This window comes from Columba livia, chromosome 18 (assembly GCF_036013475.1).
Source record: "Columba livia isolate bColLiv1 breed racing homer chromosome 18, bColLiv1.pat.W.v2, whole genome shotgun sequence".
Lineage (NCBI taxonomy): Eukaryota > Metazoa > Chordata > Aves > Columbiformes > Columbidae > Columba > Columba livia.
Genome location: NC_088619.1, coordinates 5,469,855 through 5,495,016, shown reverse-complemented (window position 1 = coordinate 5,495,016; position 25,162 = coordinate 5,469,855). Strand labels below are relative to the sequence as shown.

Genomic DNA, 25,162 nt, shown 5'->3' with positions numbered 1-25,162 from the left:
GGTACTAAGGAGGGTAACACACCAAACTGTGAAGAGGGTGTACACGTTTAATACTCATCCATGAACTCTCACCTAGAAAAATCTGTGCAGTGCCTTTAACAAAGCTGCATGACAGACACTTGAAAGAACAACAGAAGACTGAGAAACTCAGTGATCTGGAAATATTTTAACCCCTCTCCTATCTGTGGATGTCCAATATCAATCTCAAACCCCTTGTTGCTTCTTTGAAGGAAACACACAGTGCCTGACATACCGGAGGGCAGTCTGTGTGCAGCTGGATCCTCTCCCCCTGCCCCATCCCCACATCTAGGGTGGTTTTTTTCCCCTATTTATCTTGGCCTGGGTAATCTGGGTTTTGGGCTGATTCATCTTCTGCACTTCCCTCACAACCCAGAAGGCATTTCTTTGATTTCTCACAGAAGGGTCTCTGCCACCAAGGGTTAAGTATCCAAAGTCAACTATGAGATAAACAGGAACATTAAACAAGACAAGGACTTATCCAGAGTGGTCATTAAGTGCTGGAGAGTTTAACAAATAAGATCAAGTCCCAAGTGCTTCCTGGTAAGTGGATACACAAGAAGGTTCCAGCAAAATTGTCACCCTCCGTCCATTCAGGGTCCATGCCCAGGTGCGGATCTTGCTGTGGGCAGGGGAACCCGCTGCAGTGGGGTGCACTGCTGGCACCCCACCTTGCCCGGGACAGGCATCCATGGGTTCCCCAGCGCAGACGGGGCGTCCCGGTGCCCTGCACAGTCAAAGGAAACCCTTTGCTCTCAGCGGGCTCTCTGGGCATCACCCCTTCAGCGCACAGCCCGGAGCGGGCAGGGCAGGAGCGGGCACCCTGCGGCGGCGGGAGCGCTCCCGCCCCGGGCCAGGGCACCTGCAAGGGGCCGGGAAATGCAGCGGCGGCGTCTGGCACCGGGCGGGCCGGGCCGTGCCCGCGGGGCAGCGGCGGTTCCCGATCCGGCGCCGCGTTTTGCTCGCGCAGCAAGTGCGGGCCCCGCCGGCGGACAGAGGGAGGGAGGGAGGGATGGGGGAAGGAGGAGCCGGCTCTCTGCGGGCGGCTCGGGGAGGCAGGGCCGCTCCCCGCCCCTCAGCTGGGAGCCCGCAGCGAGCTGGTGCAAACTTCAGAGCCAGAGCGGCGCAGCGCGGAGCCGGGCATGGGGTAGCCGCTCCGCCCTGCTGCGCTCCCCGCCATGTAGGCGAGTTCCCGGGCGCTGCGCGCATCACTCCGCGCCGCCTGCATCGCGTTCGCACCGGCCCAGGGGTGGCGGCGGGGGGGACCATGCGGAGCGCCCCGGCCGCCGGGCTCCTGCCGCTGCTCCTGGGGCTGCGGCTGCTGCTGGGCGGCGGCGCCGCGGCTCAGTACTCCAGCGACCTGTGCAACTGGAAGGGGAGGTGAGGCGGGACCCCGCCGGGATGGGGAGGAAGCGGGAGCTGCCACGACCATCCCCGCCCCATCGGGGGAAGAAGTTGGTGCCGAAAACAAAAGGGAGAGCCCTCCCGCTGCAGAGCTGCGCAGGGCGCCGCGATGCCCGGCCGGGGCTCGGGGATGGGGGTGGCAGAAAGCGGAGAGCCGGGGCTGCGGGGCGCTCTGCCTTCCTTCCCTGCCGGGAGCAGGCCCCTCTCGGCGTGCTCGCCGCGAACAGGCGCAGGGCAGCGGCCCCAGAACGGGGAGGGATGGAGGGGCCAGGGCGGGCTGGGCTCCCCTGTGCCCGGCAGCGCGGTTCGGTGGGCTGCGGAAGAGGAGGGCGGTGCCGTGTCTGCCACGGATAAGTTTCTCCCCGCGACCATCTTCCCCGCGGTCCCCAGCGCTCCGTGGCCGCGCCCGGGGATTCAGCGGAGCCGGGACGGCTTCGGCCGCGCCGCGCTCGGGGCAGCCCCGGCTGTCTCCCCCGGCTTCTCCTGCAGCCGCTGGAACTGGCCCCGGGATGCCGTGCACCTGTGGAGCGCTCCCGCCGCGGCGAGGGCGGCCCTGCCCGGGGCTGAGCGCCCTTCCCGGCCCCACTCCCCCCGCCCGGCACTTCGCACTCAGCCGCAGCCCCCGGTGTCACTCCCGGGAAGTTCTCCCGCTCTTCGTCCCGCGGAGATGATGATGATGATGATGATGACGACGAGCCCCGGGAGCGGGGGCTGGCACGGCGGCCTCGCTCCTGATTTATTCTAATTGCGCTAGCTGTGAAAGCTCTCTAGTTCTCAAGTGTTTATCTCCCAAATTATCTTTCCTTTGATTGCTTGTAATAAGTTTAACGTGTGTGGTTGGGTCTGTGACCTCCTCCACTGTTCATAGCTTTAAAAAGCAACGCTGCTAATAAGTGTTGCTGGATCAGGCTTTCTGTCGGCTGGAAGGTAATTACTTAGAGAGTAAAATGTTCTTACTTGAATATTCTGCACAAATCTGACTTTCTGCAAAATAAAAGTTTGGCCAGCTTGTATCAGTGGGGTATTTTGGAGTAGGGGGAATTCAAAGTGTGGAAATAGCTGGATTGGCTTTAAATGTAATAATTTATTTTCTGTTGCTGTGTGAAACATACAGATGCTTGATGTTTACTTTTTTGTGAACTTTTTTTGACAACTCCTGCATGGTTAATCCCTGGTAATCCACTTGATAGGGACCAAACATGTTAGTTCTGTGGCAAACTCTTAGTTGTGTCATTTTGCTTTGCCAACCTCCTCCCACCAAAGCTGTACCTGCTTGTGTCTCTAAGCACCCCTACCTGTGTGTACTTACCAGGACCTTACTACACAGCATGGTTTTTTAAAGGACCTATGACAAAACCCTGTAATCTTGTCCTGTTTGGTTCTTATTTTAGTCCTGTTTTCTTAGAGCAGGCAGTGACCACCCACGCCCCCTGAGCAGGGCTGGAATAAGCAGTGTCTTGGGTACCAACTAAGGGGGTGATGTTTGGTGGCGGGGGTGGGAAGTGAAATATCGTTTCCTGTAACTGAGTTTGGGACAAACTGGTGATGCAAGCTTGGTCTCACTCGCCTGTTGTTGCTCTGGGGAGCCAAAGTGGTGGCAGGTCCTGATGATGCTGTTGGGCTCACAGGGAAGGAGGATCTACCTTCTGGCACATACAGTTCAGTCTGGATGGTTTCACTTGAGTGGGGGAGTCCGGGTGGACAGGAGTCCTGTGGGGGGATAAGGTAACCCAGGCTGGCTTTGGCCTTACTGGTAGCAAATGGGTGTCATCAGAAATGCTGGCAGTCCTAAGGCCATTAAATATAATCTGCTTTGTCCTAAAAGACTAGCAGTTAGGAAGGAAAGGTAATTTGATGTACCAGTAAATACCATCTAATTACATATTTCAGTGTGGATACTAATAGCTATATGGGTCAGAAAGGACTCTTTATGTGGAATATAATGTTTTGAAGTCATATGATGTTTTTTACTTTAATTTTGAAAAATCTGGAGCCTTGGATGCCAAGCAGTAATCTTGCTTCCCATGGAGAAGTTCTAGGTTGTCTTGTGCAGGCAGACTTGGGAGGCTAGTAGTGATCTCTACGGTAAACCCCAAAGTGCTTTCTCACCTTTATATACATGTCGTTATTAAAAGCAGTCATCTTAAAAGTAGAATATTCTGGATATTATTTACTTTTTTCTCTTATTAACTTGCAGACAAGTGACCAGCTTATATCCCTGAGCAGTATGAAGAGCTTCAGTAGGATTCCTATAGGTATCCCTCATGCTTCAAGGGAAATCTGATGCAATGCACAGCTTGACACCTGCAAATTAAGTACCCTCAATAGGCTGTAGCAGCGCCTTAATAAATAGCTTGGCAGAGAGCTTCCAGGAAAGCTTTGTCCAGAAGAAAGCAGAAACTTCACTATGGTGTGTGCCTGGTTATTACTCTTGCTATAACTTCAGGTTTTTGTACTGCAGTGACCTCTCGATGCTTTGAGCAAAAGTGTTTGAGTGACTTGCTGAGAATATGCTGGTCTGGTGTTTTTGACTGTAGGCTGTAGGAGCAAGAATTCAGCTCTGATGTGGCTGTGTAATGTCCATTGATCTTGCCCTCTGCACTGGTGGGTGCTCTGGGCAAGTCTCAATGCTCTCCAGCTTGTCATCCTTAATTAGATACCCCAAATTAAGAGCAAAAGTTTCCTGTGTTTGCTGAGGGGTGCTGGGAGAACATGGGTGCTCCTAGGGCTCTTCAGAGCGTCTGTAATGAATAATTAAAATAAATAGCTAAAGTAAATGGTGTGAATATTCCTCCTGCTCCCTTTTTCTTTAAATAACAGCTGTTGCATGTTGGAGCACAACAGCTTACTGCACTGATACAGCGACAGGTCTTTCAGGGTAGACAGAGGGGGTGGCTGAAACCAGAAAGGGAGAAGAGTGAGGAGACAAATGCAGTGATTCAGGGTGTCCTCATGGATTGGTATGAGGAAGTAGTAGTTGCTGTAGAAATAAGTCCCAATAAATTGCACACATTTGAAAGGGAGGATGGGTGGTTCATCTATCACTGTAACCATGAAACACCTGCCCTATCTCATCCCCATATACTTAAAACAAGCCCAAACAAACCAACCAAAAACTCAAATGAGCTTGGGAGGAAAAAAAATAAGACTTCTGGACCTCCATTATTTTGTGGATATGATGTGTCTGATGACTGGCCAGTGAGAACATGACAGTAAACAATCTCTCAATGTGGTGACATGTCATTTTGACAGAAAGCAAAGCGACAGGTTTTACTGGATGATGGTGGTTGCTGTTAGGTAATGTGAGCAGGTATTTTGAAATCTGCTTAACTTTTGAGTCATCCTTTAATATAAGGCTTAATGTGTACAGGTACTTTTGCTTGATGTATCTGTCTAATGGCATCACTCTTGCCTGTGGGATATAATTGGCTTTCAGAACATAATTTCAGAGTCCACCCTGTTTTTTATTTGAACAGCATGAATGTTTGAACAAAATGAATGCGAAGGCTTTTTTCTCTGGCAGAAATTCGCTGCCTCGGTGTTGTTGGGATCACTTGCAAAAGCAGTTTCACTGCATGAGTTCAGAGTTTTGCCCCTGGTATCTTCCTTCTGTTTAAACACTCGACCTTCAGGGTGGAATTTGCCAGCATAGGTCCTGCAAAACCTTTACAGCTCTTTTTGATGTCTTGAGTAATAACAAGTGATGTGTAAGGGTAGTTTTTTGCCCCTTTGCTGAGGGTTAAGCTTTACACTCTTTAATTTTACTTATTCACTGCTTGCACATAAACGGACTCCTGTGTTTTCTGTTGAGTGGCATCTTGTGCATGCTGTGGTGAAAACCGATTTTGTGAACCAGATGTGGATTTACAGTCAACTTGAAATATCCCATTGAAAGTTAAGTTTCCTGAATGTGTTAAGTACTACTGAATTTGAGGGCAAGAGACTAAAGGTCAAAAACTTGTCCCTCTTTTCTCCTCATCTGTGTTCTTGATGTGGCTTTCAAGATTATTCAAAAGCACATGTTTGCAGGCACTATTGTTATTAAATATGCCTTATTTTGCTGAGCTTCCTCGTGTAACCTCTATCAAGTGGGTCACAGTGACACTCACAATAATGAGTCACGTCAACAGTAAATGCAAACCATATGTTTTTTTTTTCCCTTCTTTTATACATTGCTGCTTGTTACTTTCTAAATGCTGGCTTGAATTTAAACCCTCTTCAGCACCTGAATATAACTTTGGAGTGGGGAACTGTGTATTTGGAGGTTTCTGTTGAGAAACCAGAACTTAATGTCATTACTTGCACTGTAATAAAATAGGTTATTTGCCACAGGTTTCCTGTGTAACCTCAGACGAATCACTTAATACTTTTTCATTATTTTTTTTCCCTGTCTTGGTTCATCTGCCTGCAAGTGGGAATGTTGTGAAGCTTCTCTAAAGTACTGCAAAGCAGACCCGTGAGCTCTATTCAAGGGTCTCATTTTGGGTGGTGCTTGCCAGGCACAGAATAAAAGATGCTGATGTTTGGGAACTAGAAGGAGAAACAAGCTTGGTGGTGAAGTGATTTGCTCATACTCACATAATAGGTTTGTGACAGGACAAGGACTGGGAATGGATTTTTGCCTAATGGCCCAAATACTGCAAGTAATAAACCAGGTGTCCTACAACTTTTTCTTTTAACTGGAGTGCCTCCAGCATGCAATGTTGTATTAGTGCTTTGAGTCACTCTGGGTAAAGAACCTGTGGGGTTGGTCCAGCATCAGCGACAGGCAGCAAGGGCTGGTTAGAGCTGTCCCCACTTTAAGCTACAGACAAGCAAGTCTCGGGGATTTACTAGTCACCCTGCTTGTGCATGGCAGTTTGCTCTCCTTTCACTGCAGTTGGCCCTGGGATCCCCGTGTAACTCTCCTGTCCCATCTCTGTGGTCACTGGCCCTCAAAACAGCTGTTGGAGTGTAAATTTTTAGTCATGGTGTTGGCTGAGGACACAGAACTGGTGGTGGCCCTGCATCCCAGTGATAGGAACTGGCTGCGTGTTCTGTTTTTTGCTGAGCACGCGTAGCTGTGTGTCGGCTGGTAGCTGGGCAATAAAGTGATAAGCTATGCCTAAATCTCATGTTGGGGAGAATTGGGGAACATGGTACATGTACCGAAGAAAGCAGCGTAGTTCAATACTTCCCCAGCTACCACTGGAGAGTGTGATGTCTTCTCTCCCTACCACCCAGTTTGCAGATTTGGGTAACCCAGCTGGGGCAGGGGGGTGTCAGTATCACCCAGAGCATCCCTTTGCTCCAGTTCACAGGGTGAGTTTGGCATCCCTCCCAGTTTCAGATCCATTGGGAATATAGACTTGGAAGTGGAACAAAGTACTTGAAAAAAGGTGGAGTCCAATCTGCAAGGCTGGAGAACGTGCTGGTTTAAGCCACCAGGAAGGGAGTTCAAGTGTACGTGTTTTACTTAGTATGCGCCAAGTCATTTGCCACAGCTCAGCTGATGGGCAGTAACTGAGGCTGGAGTAATTTAATTGCTTTTGATCATGTGCTTATATCCTATTTAATTTTGAAGTCAATTACTGGTGGTTTGACTTTTTCTTTTGGGAGATGGTTTAAAATTGTCTCATAATATTAAGGTTGCAGTCTTGCAAGAGACAAGCACTTCTGACTGCTGCTGAGCTGGATGGGCTAATAACACCCTCATAGGCTTCCTGCGTTTGTTGATGTGGGTCTCTGAAGGTTTGAGGTTATGACAGTCACATTACCAGCTCTGTCATTTCTCTAACTTTCTCTTTCTTTCTTCCCCCAGTGGTTTAACTCACGAGTCTCACAAGAAGGATGTTGAACAGGTCTACCTCCGCTGTTCTGAAGGGTCAATAGAGTGGATGTATCCCACGGGAGCACTCATAGTCAACCTGCGACCCAACACTTCACCTGCCTCTTACAAACATTTGACTGTTTGCATAAAGCCCTTCAAGGACTCTGCAGGAGCAAATATTTATTTGGAAAAAACTGGAGAACTGAAACTCTTGGTCCGAGATGGAGATCGCAGCCCCGGTAAAGTGTATTGCTTTGGCTATGATCAGGGAGGGCTGTTCATTGAGGCCACTCCTCAGCAGGACATTAGCAGGAAGATTACAGGCTTCCAGTACGAATTGATGAGCAAGGGGATGGCATCTGATTTGCACACAGTTTCTGGTGAGTTCTGGGATATTAGTTGCATTTTCACATATTGTATTGGATGCATAACAGATGGCAGAGTGAGTGAGTGGGAAAGTGGTTGGGTCTGAATTTCATGTGCTTTTAAGGGCATGTTTTATAAACAGGCTATTGCGGAAGAATTGATTGTTTTGGTTTGTTTTTGTTGTTGATGTAGTTTTTTGGGAGCTGGTAGCATAGGCTGAATTCCAAGTGATTTGTTAAGGGCTACGTTGTGAACGATTCTCCCCTTGCCGGCGCGGGGTGAATCACAGGAGCTGGCCTTACCCTGTAGTGAACTCCAGCGCGAACTGGCCTTCCAAGCCTTGCTGTAACAGTTTTCTAACTACTTTTTAACTCAGTTTTTAAGACCCTGCTGCATGTTTGGAATAATAAACATTTAAACAAGGAGGAGCTCCTTTTCCATGTTTGCTTTTTTTTTTTTTTTCCCCCTCTGCAACTACTGCTACTTGCTGACCTAATTATTGCATTTTAAACAGGGAAAATGGTGTGTTTCCTCCTCAGCTCTGCTTGCTACACTCTCTTGAGCATTACTGCGCCATGGCAGAGCTCTTCAACACCATGACAATACTTTATAGTGCCAGTCTTGTCTTCTCTCTCAGTCATGATGAAGAGCAAGTTTTGCAGGGAGGAGTTTTACACCACCGGAAAGCTTGTAGGAATAGGGAGTGGGCAAACTGAAAGAGTTTACAAGCCTGTAAAGTCTGATAATAAATAGCAAGCTAAATGCCATTTGGGAACAATAGCTCTAGGTGTAACCTAATTATGCTAATAAATGAGATGGTCTGAGAAGAAGAAAAACTAGCACTTGTGAAGGATGATGGGGGGAAGGGGAAATTCTCTTTAGGTGGGTGGTATCTGGTTAATGCATCTCCTCCATTCAGAATTGCCTCTAGCTTTTACCCCCAAAACCGAGGGGGGGAGGTTTCCAGAGTAGCCTGAGGAACAGCAGATCTAAGGTAGTTTGTCCCAAATGAGGTTTTGCGGTTTAGGGATTTAAGTGGGGAGGCCATGGTTGCAAACAGATTTGTCTTGTGAAACGGCAGGAGCGAAGGCAGCCCCGCAGCAGCGGAGCAGAGTCCTCAGAGCACCTGGGAGATGACTCGGTCCCGGGTACAACCCAATGCGAAAAGAGCCTGAGACGCCCTGCGTAGGCTGCCCAGATTCTGCGGCAGTGATGCCATATGCTTTGCCTGAGATGCTGCTTGATAAGCAGTGCTGTGGCTAATTAAACTGCAGCTGTATCTTCATGGCATCCCTCGTCCTTGTTTGGGATAAGCGGTTGCAGAACTGGTGTCTCCTCTTCTCCCCTTCCCTGGCTCCCTTCCACAATAGGACTCTGGATTTATATGTTTATATATTTGTACATAGTCACTGCCCTGCTGGCGTTTAGATGGTGGCACACCAGTTCAGATGTGGCTTTTTCTTTATTGTGCAGATCTTAGTTGGACTGAGATGAACAGCTCTTAACTCAGCAAGAGCTGAGGGCTAATGCAGTAACCCCAGTAACTGATAGATGGCGTGTTTGCCATTAGAACATAAAAACCTATCAACACAAATATTCAAATATTTAAGTTGCCTTCTTTACTCCTGCTGCGTATGCAAGTTGTAGCTTAACATCGAGGATTCTGCATTTGAAGCAGACTTCTCTGCTTCAGCATTGTACAACTGCGGCAAAAGAAGTAGATCTGCTGCAGAGCTGTTTTCCCAATAAGATCATTCCTGCAAAGATGAATACGCTGTGCAGAATGTCAGCTATGTAGTACAATTCCATCGCAGAAGACATTAAATACATTGTTTAATCAGTTATTTGGAGAATGTTCCCAGATTCAGTGCTTCTTTCTTTGACAGGCTGTGAGAATGGAGACACAGGCAGGCTAGCGATAAGCAAGTCACTTAAACTTACCAAGAAAAGTCCTACGCTTTTTGGAAAAGAAAAAAAAAGTGAAATTGCTTTTGCATATAAGTTAAATAATACATGAGAAATAATGCTAATTGCTGCTGGTTTTAGTTTGCATGTAGATACGGTTTCTGCAGAGCTTTGCTAAAATGAAGAGGACTCGCTGCTGGCACACTTACCATCACCAACCGGCACAAACTGCTCTGTTTTTACAAAGGAGGGCTCTTCGTTCCACATAAAATCTTGGAGATTTTTAAAGCTGATGGGAGTTTTCTTCAGAGACTTTCAGAAGTCAAACTGAGGAGTGAATCCAATTACAGCTTTCCTCTTTGACAGGCATATTAAATGACTTTCTGTGGCTGCTGTATTTTCAGCTGTAACAGACACTGGTCGGATTTCGGAGCTGTCTTATAAAACAATGCGGTGGGCTATCTGCTTCACGCTCCAAGTGTCTTGTTTGGACAGAAGCAGCTTTTTAATAGTTCATCAGCAGAGCCTTCAGGGCAAACTAGGGATCTCTATTGTATTTTAAATTATTTCTCTTGCCTGTTTTTGGATCCCCAGACTCTGGGGAGGGGGGCGGGTGAAAACACGATGAAAATGCCATACATGACTCTTTCCACTACTCAGTCAGATGAGCACTTTTATTCTCCTATAAATATCTATATGTCTGGGGAAACTGCCAAATAGCTGCCTTGTGAGGCTGCTATAGAGCAATATATTTGGGGCTCGTTGCCGTTCATGGACATCCTTTCTTCTGGAGCTGCTTCTAGTCTTTCTATGAAACCTCCAAATACCCTTTACTGAGCTATTCATTTGGAGGGGAAGTTCACAGTCAATTGGCTGAAATCACCAGTGACTTCTTCATTGGCGAGAAGGCTCAAGCCAGAGGCAAGCACTGAGCTTAAAGGAGCTGAAAACTGGATTTAAGGTTCTGTATTTCTCCCCAAACATACTTCTGGCCATTGGTCACAGACTTGGCTGCTGCACACAGGAGAAATGAGGGAGCTGAGCAGAGAGGCCGGAGGCGTGAAGGGATGACAGGGACGTGCGAGGTGTTGCAGATGGGGCTGAGGTGTGCTGGCAGAGCCAGGCAGAGGTGCCTTTCATGTAGAGCTTCATCTGACAAAGGAGGACTGAAAATCCCAAATATCACTGTATCTGTAATTGCAGAGCCGGGGAGATGACAATCATAAAAGACCCAGGTGTGGGGCTCGGTGATCCAGCCCTTCCCTTGTGCAATAACTACTTGCTAACAACTTCTCTCCACTCTCCCTGTGTTTGTTTCCTGGTGATAATTATTGTACTCTGCCCTTGAGTTTACTCTCCCTTCCTAACCTGGCATCTCAGCTCTGATTAAAGAGTGTAAGTCATCTGTTTAATACTTTAATGACCTGTTGTGTCCTCAGAGCCCTGACATTGCAGGGTGCATCAACAAATCAGCAATGCTTGGCAGGGTGCCTGTGGTTTAATTAGAAAACCTCAAGTTTTATTAGTTTACAGTCATTCTTTCCCACTTAATCAGAATCTAGCAAATAATTCAGTAGAAAACACACAAAGGTTCTGAATTGGCCTTTTCCTTTTCTTGGGAAGGTTGAATGACACAGTGTAGTCTTAACATTTTTCAGATTTTGGGCTTTTAACCCTTTTTTTGGCCCTATCGTATTATCATCTTAAGGCTTCCCTAACTGTAGCAACTATTTGTGGTATACTGATAGGTTTTAATTCAGAATGCTGAAATTTGTACCGGATTGAGGTGTTTGTTGTACACTGTTTTAGTTCAGATATTTGGTACGAGATGGTTTTTACTGTGATAATAACCAGCAAAAAAAATGCATTTCTGGGGATTTGTAGTTTCTTAAGCCAGGAGGAGGTGCAAAGGCAATATTTGTCACCTTTTTATGTGAGCAGTCCCTAAGAAGGGTCACCTTGACAATTCAGACATCTGGGTTGTTGCATTCTCCTCTTGATACCAAAGTCATGGGGGACTGAAAGTGCTTTTGATTTCAGATTAGGTTTTGAATTGGATTCCTCTGTCATTCCCATCCACACGGATGGTCCATTAAGCTCAGCCCATGCTGGTGGTGAGGCTCTGAAGCCTTGGTGTTTGCCCAGCTGAAGAACTGAGGCACTGTGACATTTTGGCCTGAGGCCATTTGAGAAGCAGTAGAACTTGTTTAAGTTGTTGAATTCTGTTGATTCTAATCTTTCCTGCTTGTGGTAGAGGAGAATATTCTGGGTTTCTGCTATAGTGGCAAGTAGATAGAGGTTTTGACAGAAGTGTTGTTTGGCCACATGGTTCCTAGAAGTTTTCTGAAGATGTTGACCCACACGAGTGTCAGCTGTAGAGGAGCGTGTGCCTGGTCTAGGTCTAGGTCTAGGTCTGCCTTGTACCACAGCAAGCTGCTTGGATTAAATTCCTGTGAAAACTGTGAAGGTCCCTTGAGAGTGATTTGCTTTTTAAGTTCTTCAGCTTCTGCTCAACTAATCTGAAACAAGAATCTGTAGGTTTGACCAAATGTTTTGGAGAGGAATCACACAGAATCACAGAATGTCAGGGATTGGAAGGGACCTTGAAAGATCATCTAGTCCAATCCCCCTGCTGGAGCAGGAACACGAAGGTCAATACTCTTCCCCCTGTCCCACCAAATGACCTTTATTTTGTTGCCTAAAGTCTGTGTTTCTAGAGTGTCACACCTGAGCTCTGGATCCAGCTTCATGTAAGCTGTGTAGTTTGCTTTTCCCATTGCACACTCATGGTGATGTCTATAATTTGGTTGTTAGAGCTCAGGAGGTAAATTGAAAGCCCTTTCATTACTCATCCACTTATGTGTAGTAAAGAAGTCAAACTTTAACAAAAACGGCCCTTTATCTTGATGGCATCTACTGACCGAGTGCAGGTTCCAGTAACGCTTTTCTGTGTTTTCTTTATTAATGCCGGGTACCTGGCTGAGAATATTAATAGATAGAAGGTGCAGCACTCAAGTGAGTATCTGAAAAACAAGGCAAAACTGGATAAATCCAGTTAACTAATCAAAACCAGTATTCAGCTATTTCCTGTATGCTGCTAATTCACTGGCCTGAGAAAACAGATTGGAAATTAAGAAAGCTTGTAAGTATTTGGGCCGTGCCAGTGTTTCTACTAACAAATGGCTTTCTGAAGCACCCCTCTTAACTTTTGGTCTTTAATGCAGTTGGGCTTTGGCAGAGGTGGGCACCAATCTCTGCAGGAATTCTGTCATCGCAGCTCGTGGGCTCCTGATCTCATGTTTTCCTCTGGTTTCTCCCAAATATCTAATATATTTTTTTGCTTCTTGGAGTCTGCACGCTCTGCTCAGCTTTGTAGCCTGAAGCAGCAGATGTGCTGGTGTATCTTGCACTTCTTGACGGAGTGAAAACGTTCTCTTTTCTCGTCCCAGAGGCCGGTGATTGGGAAGCCGTGGCCAGTGTGTGCCCGCTCCCTGCCAAGGTATTCGCAATATGGAAATTGTGGTCAGGTTGTTGCTGGCGTTAGCAGAGGAGGGGATGGAAAGGGGGACTTGGAACACTTAAATTGAAAGTACCCGCGACCTTTATGCTTAACACAGGTTCTGCTTGAGTCATTGTGACCGTTCGAGATGTTGGCACCATGCTGCGTGGCTGAGGTGTGTGTCCCATACCCCCCCATCAGATGAGAAAACCAGCTTGCTTTGTCTTTTTCCCCCCCGGTTTCTGCACAGGATAAAACTCTCCTACCCGTTGAGCTGTGTTAGGGGAAAAAGCAAATCTGAGTGGGGTCTGGTTTGATTAGCACAGAACGGAATTGATTTCTCACTCCTCCCAGCAGGATTTGCTGGTGAAACGCGGAATGAGCAGCTGTACCTCTGAGTACAGGTTGTCCAGGTGGCCGGTAAGGTGGGCTCACTGATCAGCTAAAGGCTTGCTGTTGTTTGACATACTTTGTCTCTCTCTAAAGGGTCAGAAGCAAGTTTTAAGAGAAAACCACCAGAAAACAGCCTTAAATGCAGTTCAAAATACACTTCAATTAGAGGCCTCATAGGGGACCATTTTGACACTCCTGCTTTAGGATACATTGTTTTCTGAATAGTCTTTGTACTCACCCTCCTTGTACCAAGTTTTTCCATAGTAACTTTAATGGCTTTTCCCCTGGTAAATGATGAGACAAAACTAGACACAGAGTAACCTTTTACAAAAGAGTAAACAGCATTCCCTAACCCTATATGTATTTGAAAAAGCACATTTTAAGCTAGTTTTTGTGAGCACGGCGCTGAACTGGGTGTCATGGATCAATATCTACATTGATCAGGCTGGCTGCTGTATAACAGAGACTGGAGGGGGATTGATTTTAAAGAGGTAGAAACCTGCTCTAATTATTCATATATCTAAAGTGCTCAGATTCGCAGCAAATGATTGACCTGGGGGAGAGTTTGAGAGCAAAGTCTTTGGGTTTCTTCCTGTGTGAACTGATTTTAAAGTGCGGTTCTGATGCCTGGGGAACGCGTATGCTCTTACATGTTCTTAAATTGAGCTGGGGTGATGTTTTCAGGGTCTGAGCTTCAATAAGATGAAAAATGTTGAACTGAGAAGTCTTCACCTAAAAAAAAGACGAACCTAAAGTTGGAAGGATGCCCTAATTTAATCTCTCCTTCCCCCAAGAAAATGAGCTTGACAGCAGTCTCCTCTGACCCCGCTTGTCTTTTGATGTTGCCAGGACAGTAGCTGGTTTTGCAGTGGGCAGAGGAGGTGACAATGGAGCCGCAGTGATAAATACACAGCTGCAGGGGAGAGGGGGCAAGAAAATAGCCTATTTTTGCTAGACTGGCCACGAATGCCGTTAGCTTATTTCTCAACTCAGTGGGCAGTCAAAACCAATAAGCAGTCAGGTGTATTGTCCGGGCAGCTGGGGCTCTGCTTTGCTCTGACCTTTATGTACTGCAGGAGATAGTCCCACAAACAGATTTGCAATCCAGCCGAGTTGCTTGGCAGTCTTTAATAACGCTCTGTGCTTGCTCTGCAAAACTGTTTAGTTTGCTAATTCCTGAGGCTGTAGTTAAAGAAGGGATGGGAGCGCGGGGGAAGCGCATTCTTCTTCCCGCCCCCCACCTTCCCCAAGGAATAACAAACTTATGGAGACATGGGCCAAATTTTTCCGGTGTTAGGGCCTTGATTTGCAGGACAAAAAAATCTCTTTCACCTTAATCTGTAATATTGCAAATATATTGGGAAGTCATCCTGGACCCAAAGCTGTGGTCTGCTAAGTCTGGCCTTGGGAGGTTTAATACTGAGACAAAAAGCTGCTATCACATGACGTGCAGCTTTGATCCAGCAGTAACTTCGGCTGCTGATTCAAATTTGTGGCAGGATCTTTTTGTATGGATTGTTTTGGCACCTCCTTGGGTGTCTGCACTGCTCTGAATCCCACATGGGATTTGGGCACTGAGGAAAAGGTCCAGGCTTATGTAGAACCGGCAAGTGTATATATTTTAAAGCTTTTCTTGTAACAAATGAAAAACCTTTAGTAACTTTTGTTGGGTTAACCGATCAACATTGTAACATTGAAGATGTCGCTGTGTGAGATGTAGCCCTTCTACAGGCTTTTGGAATAGGCTGATTAAATAAGCATGGTTTTAAAATGAAAACTGCCCTTGCTCCTCAGAGCTCTCCCACATACCAAAAAGCATTTGATTTCTAGAAACAGGAAGGAGAAGGACCTGTGTGGATGTGAGTGCACATGCGCTACTCACTTAATCTTTGATCTGTCATTATTCCACTCTCAGGGTTTAACTTTAACCAGCTACTTGTTACTTAATTCTATTCCCCTGCTCCCCAGGAGGCATTACCGGACCGATCTGAAGAAGAGGGTGGTGGGGAGGGGAGGAAGGCTCTGTGTTCCTGGTGGGGACCCAGCCTGGCCGTGGGTGCTGGCTCCAGCCTCTCCCTTTGCCCTGCCAGGGCCAGGGGGACACTCCGGCACTGGGACTGAAAAACACCTTCCTTTTGCATTTTCTGCCTTGCAAGCACTGACTGAAGCTCAGTTGAGGGCTTTGTTAGCTGTCAGAAACACAACCTAACAAGACATCAAAACATTCGTTGTAATTTTATGTTTTCCTGGGTCTGAGTGGTGTGTGCTATTACAAGGCTTCGGCAGGACGTTTTCTTTAGAAGAAAAAGAGGGGATGGGCCAAGCCATGAATCTTTCTGGGTTTTGAGCCAGTAGAAATATTTGCTGTGGTGCAGTGCTGCTGGGCAGTGTGGAGGTGCAATGGGGCAGCAGGACGGAGGTTCTGCCCCAGCCCGTTCTCTGCTGTGAGGTTGGAGTGGACCAGAGTTGTCCCTCAGCCCTCCAGAGTCACCTCCAACTTCCAGCAACTGGTTCATCCTCATGCCTGCCCATCGCCTCCCATTCCTCATCCCCCTTGGACAGCAGTGGTGGGTTCAAGGAAGGAGAGAGGTATTTTCTGTGAGATAAACAAATAGAAACATTTTTTTAATGGGTTTATATTGCTGTCTCGTGCACATACAGCAGGAGCAATTCCCAGCATTTCTCTTGCTGTCTGCTTTTCTCTTCAATTGCAGTTGGGAAGGGGCGAGAGAAAGTGAAGAAACTGCAGATGATTACAAATGCTGTGTGGACTAGTACAGTTGGAGAAACACTTTTTGTTTGCTGGGCTCTCTCTTTTCACTGCAATTCAGACAAAAGGAATTTAACTGAAAATTTTATCTGCTTTTTGGATGCAATACGTTACAGGCTTGACTGTAACTGAGGTTTTTTCTAGGGCTGGTATGCAACAGGTAAGTGTAGGAGCTTGTCAGGGCCTTGGCACCCATTCTGTTAGCATCCCATGGCTGCCCACCCCGGCACAGTCCTGCACCACACTTTGCCAGGGCAGCACAGGAGCTTAAACCCCAAAACCCCAAGCATGGCTCTGTGAGCCTGCCCTGGGACCAGGGGTGGTGACGGAGACTGAACTGCAGCTCTTGGCCGAGTACAGCAGGATGGAACAAGGGAGATGATGTTTGGGACAGGCGTTATTTATTCCTGATGGAGCAATAGGCAACCCAGAGGAGTTGGGATGGAAAGAATTGTCTCAAAGATATGACACCTCATAATTTCTCCTATGTTGATGCAACTCATGCATGGGCCTGGAGGTAGAGTTTAATAGTGTCTAATGCTGCTGGAATCAAAACTGCTCTGTGGTTTTTTCTTGTTTTCTTTTTTTTTTTTTTTAAACAACTGGCTGTGTTTCTAGCTGACGTTCCAGCTCGTTTGTAAGGATGGGTGCTGCATCTTGGAACAGCAAAAAGGCATTGACTCTGCAATCCCAGAGGATTCTGACGTGCTCCGTAGCTGCTGAGCCAAGTTTCATTTTGAAAGCTCTTGCAAATGGAGCTTGCCCAGTACCAAATCTCTTCCTCACACTGTTTACATAAGTAGGCTTCTTTGATACTTAAGGACTTTAATAACCTCTTGGAAGTCATTTCTGTGAAAAGATAAATTTCTAGCTCATGGTCTTTTGTCTTAACATTTCTCAGAACACAAAGGTCATCACATCTCTGATGGTGACGTTCACAATATGCTTTTTTTATTCTTTCTTTGCAGGAAGGAAGTGGTATTATCTCAATTCTCTTGGCTCAATCCATGCCACAGCATATGAAAGTCTGCATTTCATTAACCTTATTTGCAGGTTTAAGTTGTTCTTGGCCAGTGTCTATGTTTTCTGAGTTACTTCTAAAAACTTGTGTGTTTGTGCAAGTTGAACTGAAATTTAAAAATGAGCTAAGGCTAGGAACTGGATTTTGACTACATTTCTTGTCTGAAGAAGTAAAATCACCAATATTCCTGCTTCACATGAAGAAGTCAGGGGAGAATGTCCATTGCAGCATGATGATTTTGGTCCAGCTGCTGAATCACCATCTTGTCCTGTACCAAATCTTGGCTGTAGAAGAAAGCAGCCTTTGAGTTTTTGATCTTTGCTCATGATCCTGGTTCTGAGCTGTTTTTTCTGCTCAGCACAGGGGCTCAGATTAACCTTCTAGCAAATGTGGGGGTGAATTCTTCAGCCTTCATGAGAGTACTAAACTCTCTAAGTATGTTTTTCATAGCATTAACCTGCTTTCCGTTGAAGAAGCACAATTCCTTTGGCTCCCGTGTCCAAGGCTTATTGAACCAAGGGGCTGGGAGCAGCTTAAGCCCAGCTCTCGCATTTGCTCCCCGACTTGGCGTTTTCCTACTGAAACACTGGAAAAAGTGCAGTGCTTGCAGAAAACTGTGTAATCCTATCCCATCTAAAGACAGGAAGACCCTGTAAAACAAAAGAACGATGAGGGAGCTCCTCTGTGCGCTGTGACTGGGTGTCAGGAACTGCAAGCCCAGCTGTGGAGATGCTCTGTGTCATCTGGCCGCGTTTTCCCTCCCCGTGTGGCCGCAGGTATGATGTTAAGTGCAGGTGCGCTGGATGCAGCTCTGCTGGCCTGAGCTCCCAGCCAGCGTGTTCATTTTAAATTCGAGATGCACTGGTGGCATTGATGTAGTTTAAATGGTGTTTCGGCATGGGGGTTGTGGGTGTTTTGAGGTTGAACGTTGCTTTGGCTTGCTCAGGAAGAGCTTTCTGAGGGGGTGAGGGAAGCTGAAGATGTATCTAGAAGAGAGATGACTAGTCAAACCCTGGTAAACCAGAGTGGTTGTCAAGTTCTTGTCTACCTCCACTGCAAAGGAGCACATCTTTTTATTTAGGATATGAGCTGTGAGAGGTTTTTTCATGGCAGAAGTCTTGCCTCTTTGAAGAGGAAGCCTAGGCAATCTTAGGAAGAAATAATTACAAGGATTTATTCTACTTTTTAATTGATTAAAGCAGGATCAGGGCAAGATTTTTTTTTTCTCACTCATATGATGCTTGCTCTTAAACTCTTGTCTCCCAGCTAAACCAGTGATTCAGTAATCAGTTGAGACAGAGTCATTTCTGCTGAGGACTCAGAAAAATGGCAGAGAAATGCACCATCATTGGAGAAACTGCATCTCTATTTTTATAATCTGCTCTCGGAAGTCTGTACTCTGTGTTTCCAGGAAGGAGACTCATCCTGTGATGCCCTTTCCAGTATGGTTGCAATTACAGAGCTGCCAGCAAGAATTTGAAGGGTGTGGGTGGGTTTTTTTTGTTCCATATGAACTAATGCTGATGTCAGGTCTGCTGTGGCCCCGCACCCGTGCAGCTTGAGGTGCTGCTCTATGGGCTGGCTTCACTTAAATCAGCCTGGTCCGCGACGAGACCCGTTTGAATGTCTTCTGTTCAGCGTGCGAGAGAAAAGACTACTTGTTTTAATCAAAAGATTTAAACCTAGAACTAACAGCAAGTAATGTTCCAACCCGGCCTGGGCCTCCTCAGTAGCTTTTGATGCTTAAAAGGTCTGAATGCTCTTCAAAGGATTATTCAGAAATACAAATGTGTGGGTGATGTATGCCACGGAAACTGGAAGCGCAGATAAACCAGCGCGATGTTTCCCTCCCCCGCTATCCACACCTCTACCACACCGCACGCGTACACGAGCTTCTTCATAAAACCAAAGGGTATTCCTCGGTGAAGCGGTTTTCTGCAATTACTTTGTGTTGAACATTTTCACTTCTGCTTAAAGGGTGTCTCTCTTCCTGTGCGTGCTGCTGGAGCAGCGATGTGTGTTGAGCAGAGCCTACTCAGAGAAGCAGGGTGGATGGAGAAGGGCTTTTGGGCTCAGTAAGTGAAGATTTAGAACAGTGTGTAAAGACCTACAATCTGGCTCATCTAGTCTTCTTGATAGCTATGAGGTTGTGGAGCGTGTTGAGAAAATTCAGGACAGAAAGAGGAGACTTATTTATGGTTTGGAAGCTGGTTTTGGGGTAAGGTAAGGTCAGTCGGACTCATGGGTGGCTATTGAAACACAAATGTCTCAAAAAAAGATCAGGCCCATTCATGTGGTTTCTGTCAAGGCTGCAGACAGAGCCAGCACGTCTCACTTTGAATGTGTCCTGCAGGGAGCTGTCATCGTAAACCATGACGATGGCCCTTCAAATAACCCCCATTTCCTATTTTCAGAGGATAGAAGGGTTGTGTGCAAATGTCACAAACCAAAGGAGGAAGGACTGGAGTTGTGTGTGTGTGTTGTGAGAGAGGATGGCAGCACCTACCCACAGCTCTTGAGGCAGAGGAGACCCATGCTAAATTTCAGCACTAAAGGTGCACTTCAATCCACCCCCAATATTTGAGGAGATCTTTTCTAGACAACTCAACGTCTTGGTGCTGGCTGAGCTGGGGACCTTCTGGAGCTCACAGCATCTCCTTGGGGCACGTCCCTCTCTCTTCTGAGTGCTCCTGCCTCCCCATGGAGAGGACCAGCAACGCGTTTGACAAAGCTGTTGGCCAACAAGTGCGGTCTATTGTTAGTATCACCAAGTCCTCCTCGGTAACATCAGGTTCAGAGGGCAAATCGCTCAAAGCAGCTGGGACATGACTGCTGGCTTGTGAGGAATGATGTAATTACATCTCCCTCTGCGGGGAGGTGAATAGAGAGGCCTTTGGAGGGACTGGGCTGGGGGGGTGGAGGGAGAGGGCTGCCTCAGGTTACTTCAGGTCAGGATACTGTCAAAATCCATCAAAGGCATTCCCAGGAGAGCTCGCAACCGATGTGCACAATGCAGGCTTTATGCCACCGCCGGTGGAGCTGAGTTATAGGCATCTGGGCTTTAGAGGGCTTCAATAAAACATTGCTTTTCTCTCCTTTTTTTTTTTCCCCTTCCCCTGCTGCTGTATGAATTAAGGCTCTTTGGCTTATCGAGTTTACAGGAATTAGAGCAGCTGACGTTGATACTGTTGTCGTTGCAAGTTCATAGACTTGCTTTTGGACGCGAGAACCTGGGCAGCTCTTGAATCATCCCCAGGGAGTCGGGCATCCGGCAGACAGACGTCTTGTTTGGAACCGGGGCCCGTTTTTCCAGAAAATGAACATCTTCACCTGCTGGGCAGGAGTGCAGTGCTTTTTCTCCTTTTTTTTTTTAGTTATAAGGTTGCTTCCCATTTTAGCCTGAGGTGTGTGTGTCGTTTTGACCTACCGAGGCAGGAGAACACCTGCCGCCCGATCCCGGAGTCAACGAGGGCTGAGCTGCCTCTAAAATCACCAACTTGTGGCATAAACACACAGATTCCTTAATGGCTGTGATTCAAAAGAAAGTGTAGGCATTGCCTCCTCCAAAGGATTTGGTGTTTTTTATGAGGCTTTACAGGAATGAAGCTTTGGTTGTATCGAGTGAATGTTATTTGCTTTTTAATGGTCCATTTACCTCAGCAGTAATCCTTCACAACTCGCTTTCCATCTGTGCTTGCATACCTTGTTTTTGCCGCTTGCAAGATATATTTGATACTCTGTGAATGCAGATGTGGGAGTTCTTCCACAGAAGAGGATTTCTGTTCTTCACATGTCTGGTATTGCAGTGATGGGTGCGGGTAAATGGTTGTTAAATAAGCTTGCATGTCACCCAACTGCTGTGAGTCAGCATGGATCTGAAGTAGGTTTTCAGTAATGATCTAGTGTGAGCAACACTGAGCACTTTTAATTTCCTTTTGCATTTAAAAAGGATGCAGGATTTTGCCTGGAGTCCACAATTAAAATGATTTGGTTCTGCGTATATGTGGAGATTTGTTCATTTGATTTATTACAGAGTCAGTCTATTTAAATGGAAGGAACCACTTTTAAAGTAGCTTGTTTTTCATCTTTAATGCAACAGCTTGTGTTGCATTCCTTTTGAGAACAAAAATGGCTTAGTCATTTTTTTTTTTTTTTCAGTTTTCTGATGGTGTTGGATGAACTACAGAGATGTCTGGTCTAAACCAAGACTGTTTTCACTCAGACTTAAAAAGGCCAAGATGCTGTTTTATTATTAGATCTTTGCAGAACAAAATATCTGAAATCTGGTGTCTGAAATCCAGCTGTGGATGTTGAGGATGCCCATCAGCTGTGCTTTGTTTTAGAGCTTCTGTCCATGTGAAAATGCTGTTGGGTTTGCTCAGGTTCCCTCCATTTGGTTTCTCTAACTCGGGCTGTGATCTGAGCAGAGGGAGGCTGGAGCAGGGGGGCATTTGAATTTGGTAGGTGCCATGAATGAGACAACTCCATGGTAGGATGTTAGGTGACTAATGTCGTTTTCTCTGTTAGATGAAACTTGGGTGTTTGGTCTAGCCACTAATCAAAATATCTTGAGTCTAAACATTAAAATATCTTTAAACTGAATGTATTCTAGTACTCTGATTATGTCCAGGCTTTTGCTAGCTCTGTACTTCTCATTATATTAAACAGTTTCCAAACTTTTCCGAAAAAGAAAGCTGGAATGGTATGTAAGGCAAAGAAGGCCAGTAAAGGCTGACTTATTTCTAAAGGCCCTGAAGGCATTCAGACTCAAATGCCTGATTGATCCAGATGCTTTAATAAAACTATTTTGCCTATTCCTTGTCTCTTCTTTTGTATCTTTTTAACCTTCTCGAATTATTCCTTCCACTATCCCTGCTCAGAAAAGTGCATTCTACATTCTCTTTAATCCTATTAAACAGTGAGTTACACTGTGTATTAATCATCTGACTGGAGCAAATTTGGTGGATTTGGGTCAATAATCCTTCTTTCTGGATCACCGCCTTTCTGGGACCTTGGAAAAAAGATTTGTTGTGTCTCCTGTTCAAGAATGGCTTGTGCCATCTAGCAGAGCAAGGCTAATAGCTGAGCATCGTGGGCATCGGCTACAGGTTGTCATGGCCAGTTTAAATGTACTTCTTAGTGCAAAGGATGAACTCCTTCGGGAAGCGGGCATGGATGAGAGGAAGGGTGTGACTATTTGGGAATCTGGTCACTAAGTGTTTTCAGATGTTGAGGCTCAAAAACTAAATTTTTGGGGGTGGTGAGAAGCGGGGGAGCCTCTGCTTGGGGTTTGATCGTGGGCTGGGCGATGAAATCAGCAGTAGCTTCCTCTCCAGCGTGAGCCTGGCTTTGCCGAAGTCTTTGCCCGAACTAATCCAGGCAGAGCTGCACACTCGACGGGGTTTCATTTTTCTGACTAATGTGTAAGTGCTGCTTCAAGACGACACCGAGTGAAAGACGTGGGTTCTGATCTTTGGGCCACCAGTGGACAGACTTAATTAGCATCACTGGGCAGGGCAGACCCAATAGTAAGCAAATTCCTGAGCTCAACGGGGTATTATAGAAACATCTGTACTGCAACTACAGTACCTTCTCCTCAGAAATCGCTGGCTGAGTACAAAGAGGAGCCACATTCTTGCATTGATTAGATTAGTGCAGATATCCAAATGTTTCCAGCAGTACAGGAAATGGTCTTTGTGCTGCTTGAGCTCTGACAGATACCGGCTCGAGTTTCCGCTTTGCCTCGACGCCCTCAAACACATGGGCTGGGGTTTTATTCCTTCTTTCTTTGCCTCCCCCACTCTGTAACCTCCTGGATCTTTGATGTGGTAATAGACTGAATGCCTTGTGAAATAGCCCCGCAACACTTGCTAGAAATGGTAAGAAAGCAGCTTTGCTATTAGAGTTTAAAAGGCATATGATCTTCAAAGCCTTTTCAAGAGCTTTGAATTTACAGCAGAGCACACTGCAAATGCACCCAGTATCAGAACACATTTTGTGTAAGTGCAGCGAATGTGTGTGGTGTTTGCTGGATAGTACACCCCAGCAGGAGTGTTAAGTAGAACCATATTCCTACTTAAATAAAAAATCTCATGGGGACAGGGTTACCCTCCATGTCTTGTAGCATCATTGATGCCTGACAGGTCTTTGGACTACTTGTCCCCGTGTCGTGTGTGTTCTATTTTTGGTTAATTTAAGTACTGGTTTATTTATTTACTATCGTCTAGTCCTTTGCTAATTCTGACCCTTTCTCTCCAGCCCCCTGCCGACCATGCAGTGACACAGAGGTCCTGTTGGCTGTCTGCACTAGTGATTTTGGTGAGTGGTTGCTTCCCCCCTCCCTTCTCCCCTTGGCTGGCTCATGCAAATGTGACATCGAGAAACACTGATGAGCACCTATTTACTCTTGGCACCTTCCACCAGCAGTAAATGTGGTCTACAGGGGTTCTGCATGGTGTGAAGAACCTCAAAACCATGGTGCCCAGCTAGCACTTCCCCGGGGTGGACAGAAAATGACCCAGCAACCACAATAGAAGTGGAAGTTCAAAGACTCGGGTGCATCCAGGAGAGGCCTTTACTTGCTGTCCTAAAATGGACTGTTGACGAAAGACCAAAAGTTTCAATAATTCTCTGTGCTTCCCTTTTTAAAGGGGAAGTTAATATCAGCTGGTATCTGTAACAGCTGGAGAACAGAAAGTATGTTGTCAGGGAGCATTAAACATGTATCTTGTTAGAATTGTTTATCATGATTGATGCTGTTTTCCTGATGTAATTATTTTTGCATTTAAATTTAATATATGGGTGCCCTTTACTGGAGAGGTTGCAAATATGAACTGTGACAAATACAAATATATGCTGTATGTTGCTGATATAAACTTAACTCTAAAAATAACAGAGGCCCAAAACTGGGGCTGCTATAGTGAAATCAGTTCCCCTTGAACTGCCTGGTTGCATGAGGCTGAATTTGGACCTGGTTCTTCCAGAGGGGTTTTGGGTAACTCTTGCTTACGTCCTTCTTCTGTTTCCAGTGATCAGAGGCTCCATTCAAGATGTAACAAATGAGGCAGAAGAGCAAGAATCCATAATTCACGTCGGTGTCAACAAACTGTACAGGCAGAAGAGCAAAGTCTTTCAGCTCACAGGGGAGAGTGGGAACTGGCGAGGACAAATAAAGACCCCGCTGGAGTGTGGGGTGAAACCAGGAGACGGAGATTTCCTTTTCACGGGACGCATGCACTTTGGGGAGGCCAGGCTAGGCTGTGCCCCTCGTTTTAAAGACTTCCAAAGGATGTACAAAGAGGCAAAAGACAAAGGGCTAAACCCATGTGAAATTGGCCCAGATTGAAACCCCCTGTTAGGCTGAAGATCGCTTTTTAGCATTTGGCCGGGAATATTTCCTGGCTGCGGCAAGAACCCTGAACACAAACGGTAACTGAGAGCACGGACAGACCCGGAGTGCAGGCTGAGACCCGCAGGACACGTCTGCAGCTGGTAGACTGATGGAAGCAACAGAGGTACGAGCTCAGAAGGCTGCCAAGCAAGCAAGGCTGGATTTTTAACCAATCTTGTCCTTACGAATTAAGTTATTATATTTTTTTAGTGACTTCCTTAGGAAAACAAACAAAGAAAACTCCCATGTCTTAATAAAAAACCCAAATGAAAGCCAACATGCCTTTGTATCTTTTTAATACTAATTTTTAAAAATGTCTTAAGCTGATGTAGCATTTGGTATGGCGTATTCTGTATAAATGGCCAAGAATGTGATAGAGCATGGTAAAACATCTTAACATTGATGCTTTGTAAAAAGCTTGGTGTACAATTCAAAGTTGTTTCTTATGACAGAAATTTATGGAGCCAAACTCTTGTGTGTGTGTTCTTTATTTTTTATTTGAAAGAATGTACAATCGCCGCCTGCAATTTTTTGTCCAGGCTGGCAAATTCTTTCCATTCCAGAGAAATAAAGGTCCCTGGATTTGA

At 46.1% G+C, this 25,162-nt stretch overlaps 1 protein-coding gene across 2 annotated transcripts; it reads left to right on the top strand.

The window, feature by feature from the left end:
- The first annotated feature begins 1,110 nt into the window (after window positions 1-1,110).
- Window positions 1,111-25,162, top strand: METRNL (meteorin like, glial cell differentiation regulator). Of its 2 annotated transcripts, none has more exons than XM_065034598.1 (4): window positions 1,111-1,398; window positions 7,223-7,611; window positions 23,444-23,503; window positions 24,214-25,162. In XM_065034598.1, the coding sequence occupies exons 1-4, from the start codon at window positions 1,286-1,288 to the stop codon at window positions 24,528-24,530; spliced, it is 879 nt and encodes a 292-aa protein (XP_064890670.1). In that variant the 5' UTR covers window positions 1,111-1,285; the 3' UTR covers window positions 24,531-25,162. The 2 variants fall into 2 exon arrangements, with proteins under 2 accessions (XP_064890670.1, XP_064890671.1); XM_065034599.1 differs by lacking the exon at window positions 1,111-1,398 and adding an exon at window positions 3,620-3,832.

Bases quoted from the DNA above. Each gene is read 5' to 3' on its own strand.
- METRNL (XM_065034598.1), top strand. From the start codon at position 1,286: ATGCGGAGCGCCCCGGCCGCCGGGCTCCTGCCGCTGCTCCTGGGGCTG. The intron at 1,399-7,222 runs GTGAGGCGGGAC...TTCTTCCCCCAG, and splicing joins CTGTGCAACTGGAAGGGGAG to TGGTTTAACTCACGAGTCTC. The intron at 7,612-23,443 runs GTGAGTTCTGGG...CTTTCTCTCCAG, and splicing joins TGATTTGCACACAGTTTCTG to CCCCCTGCCGACCATGCAGT.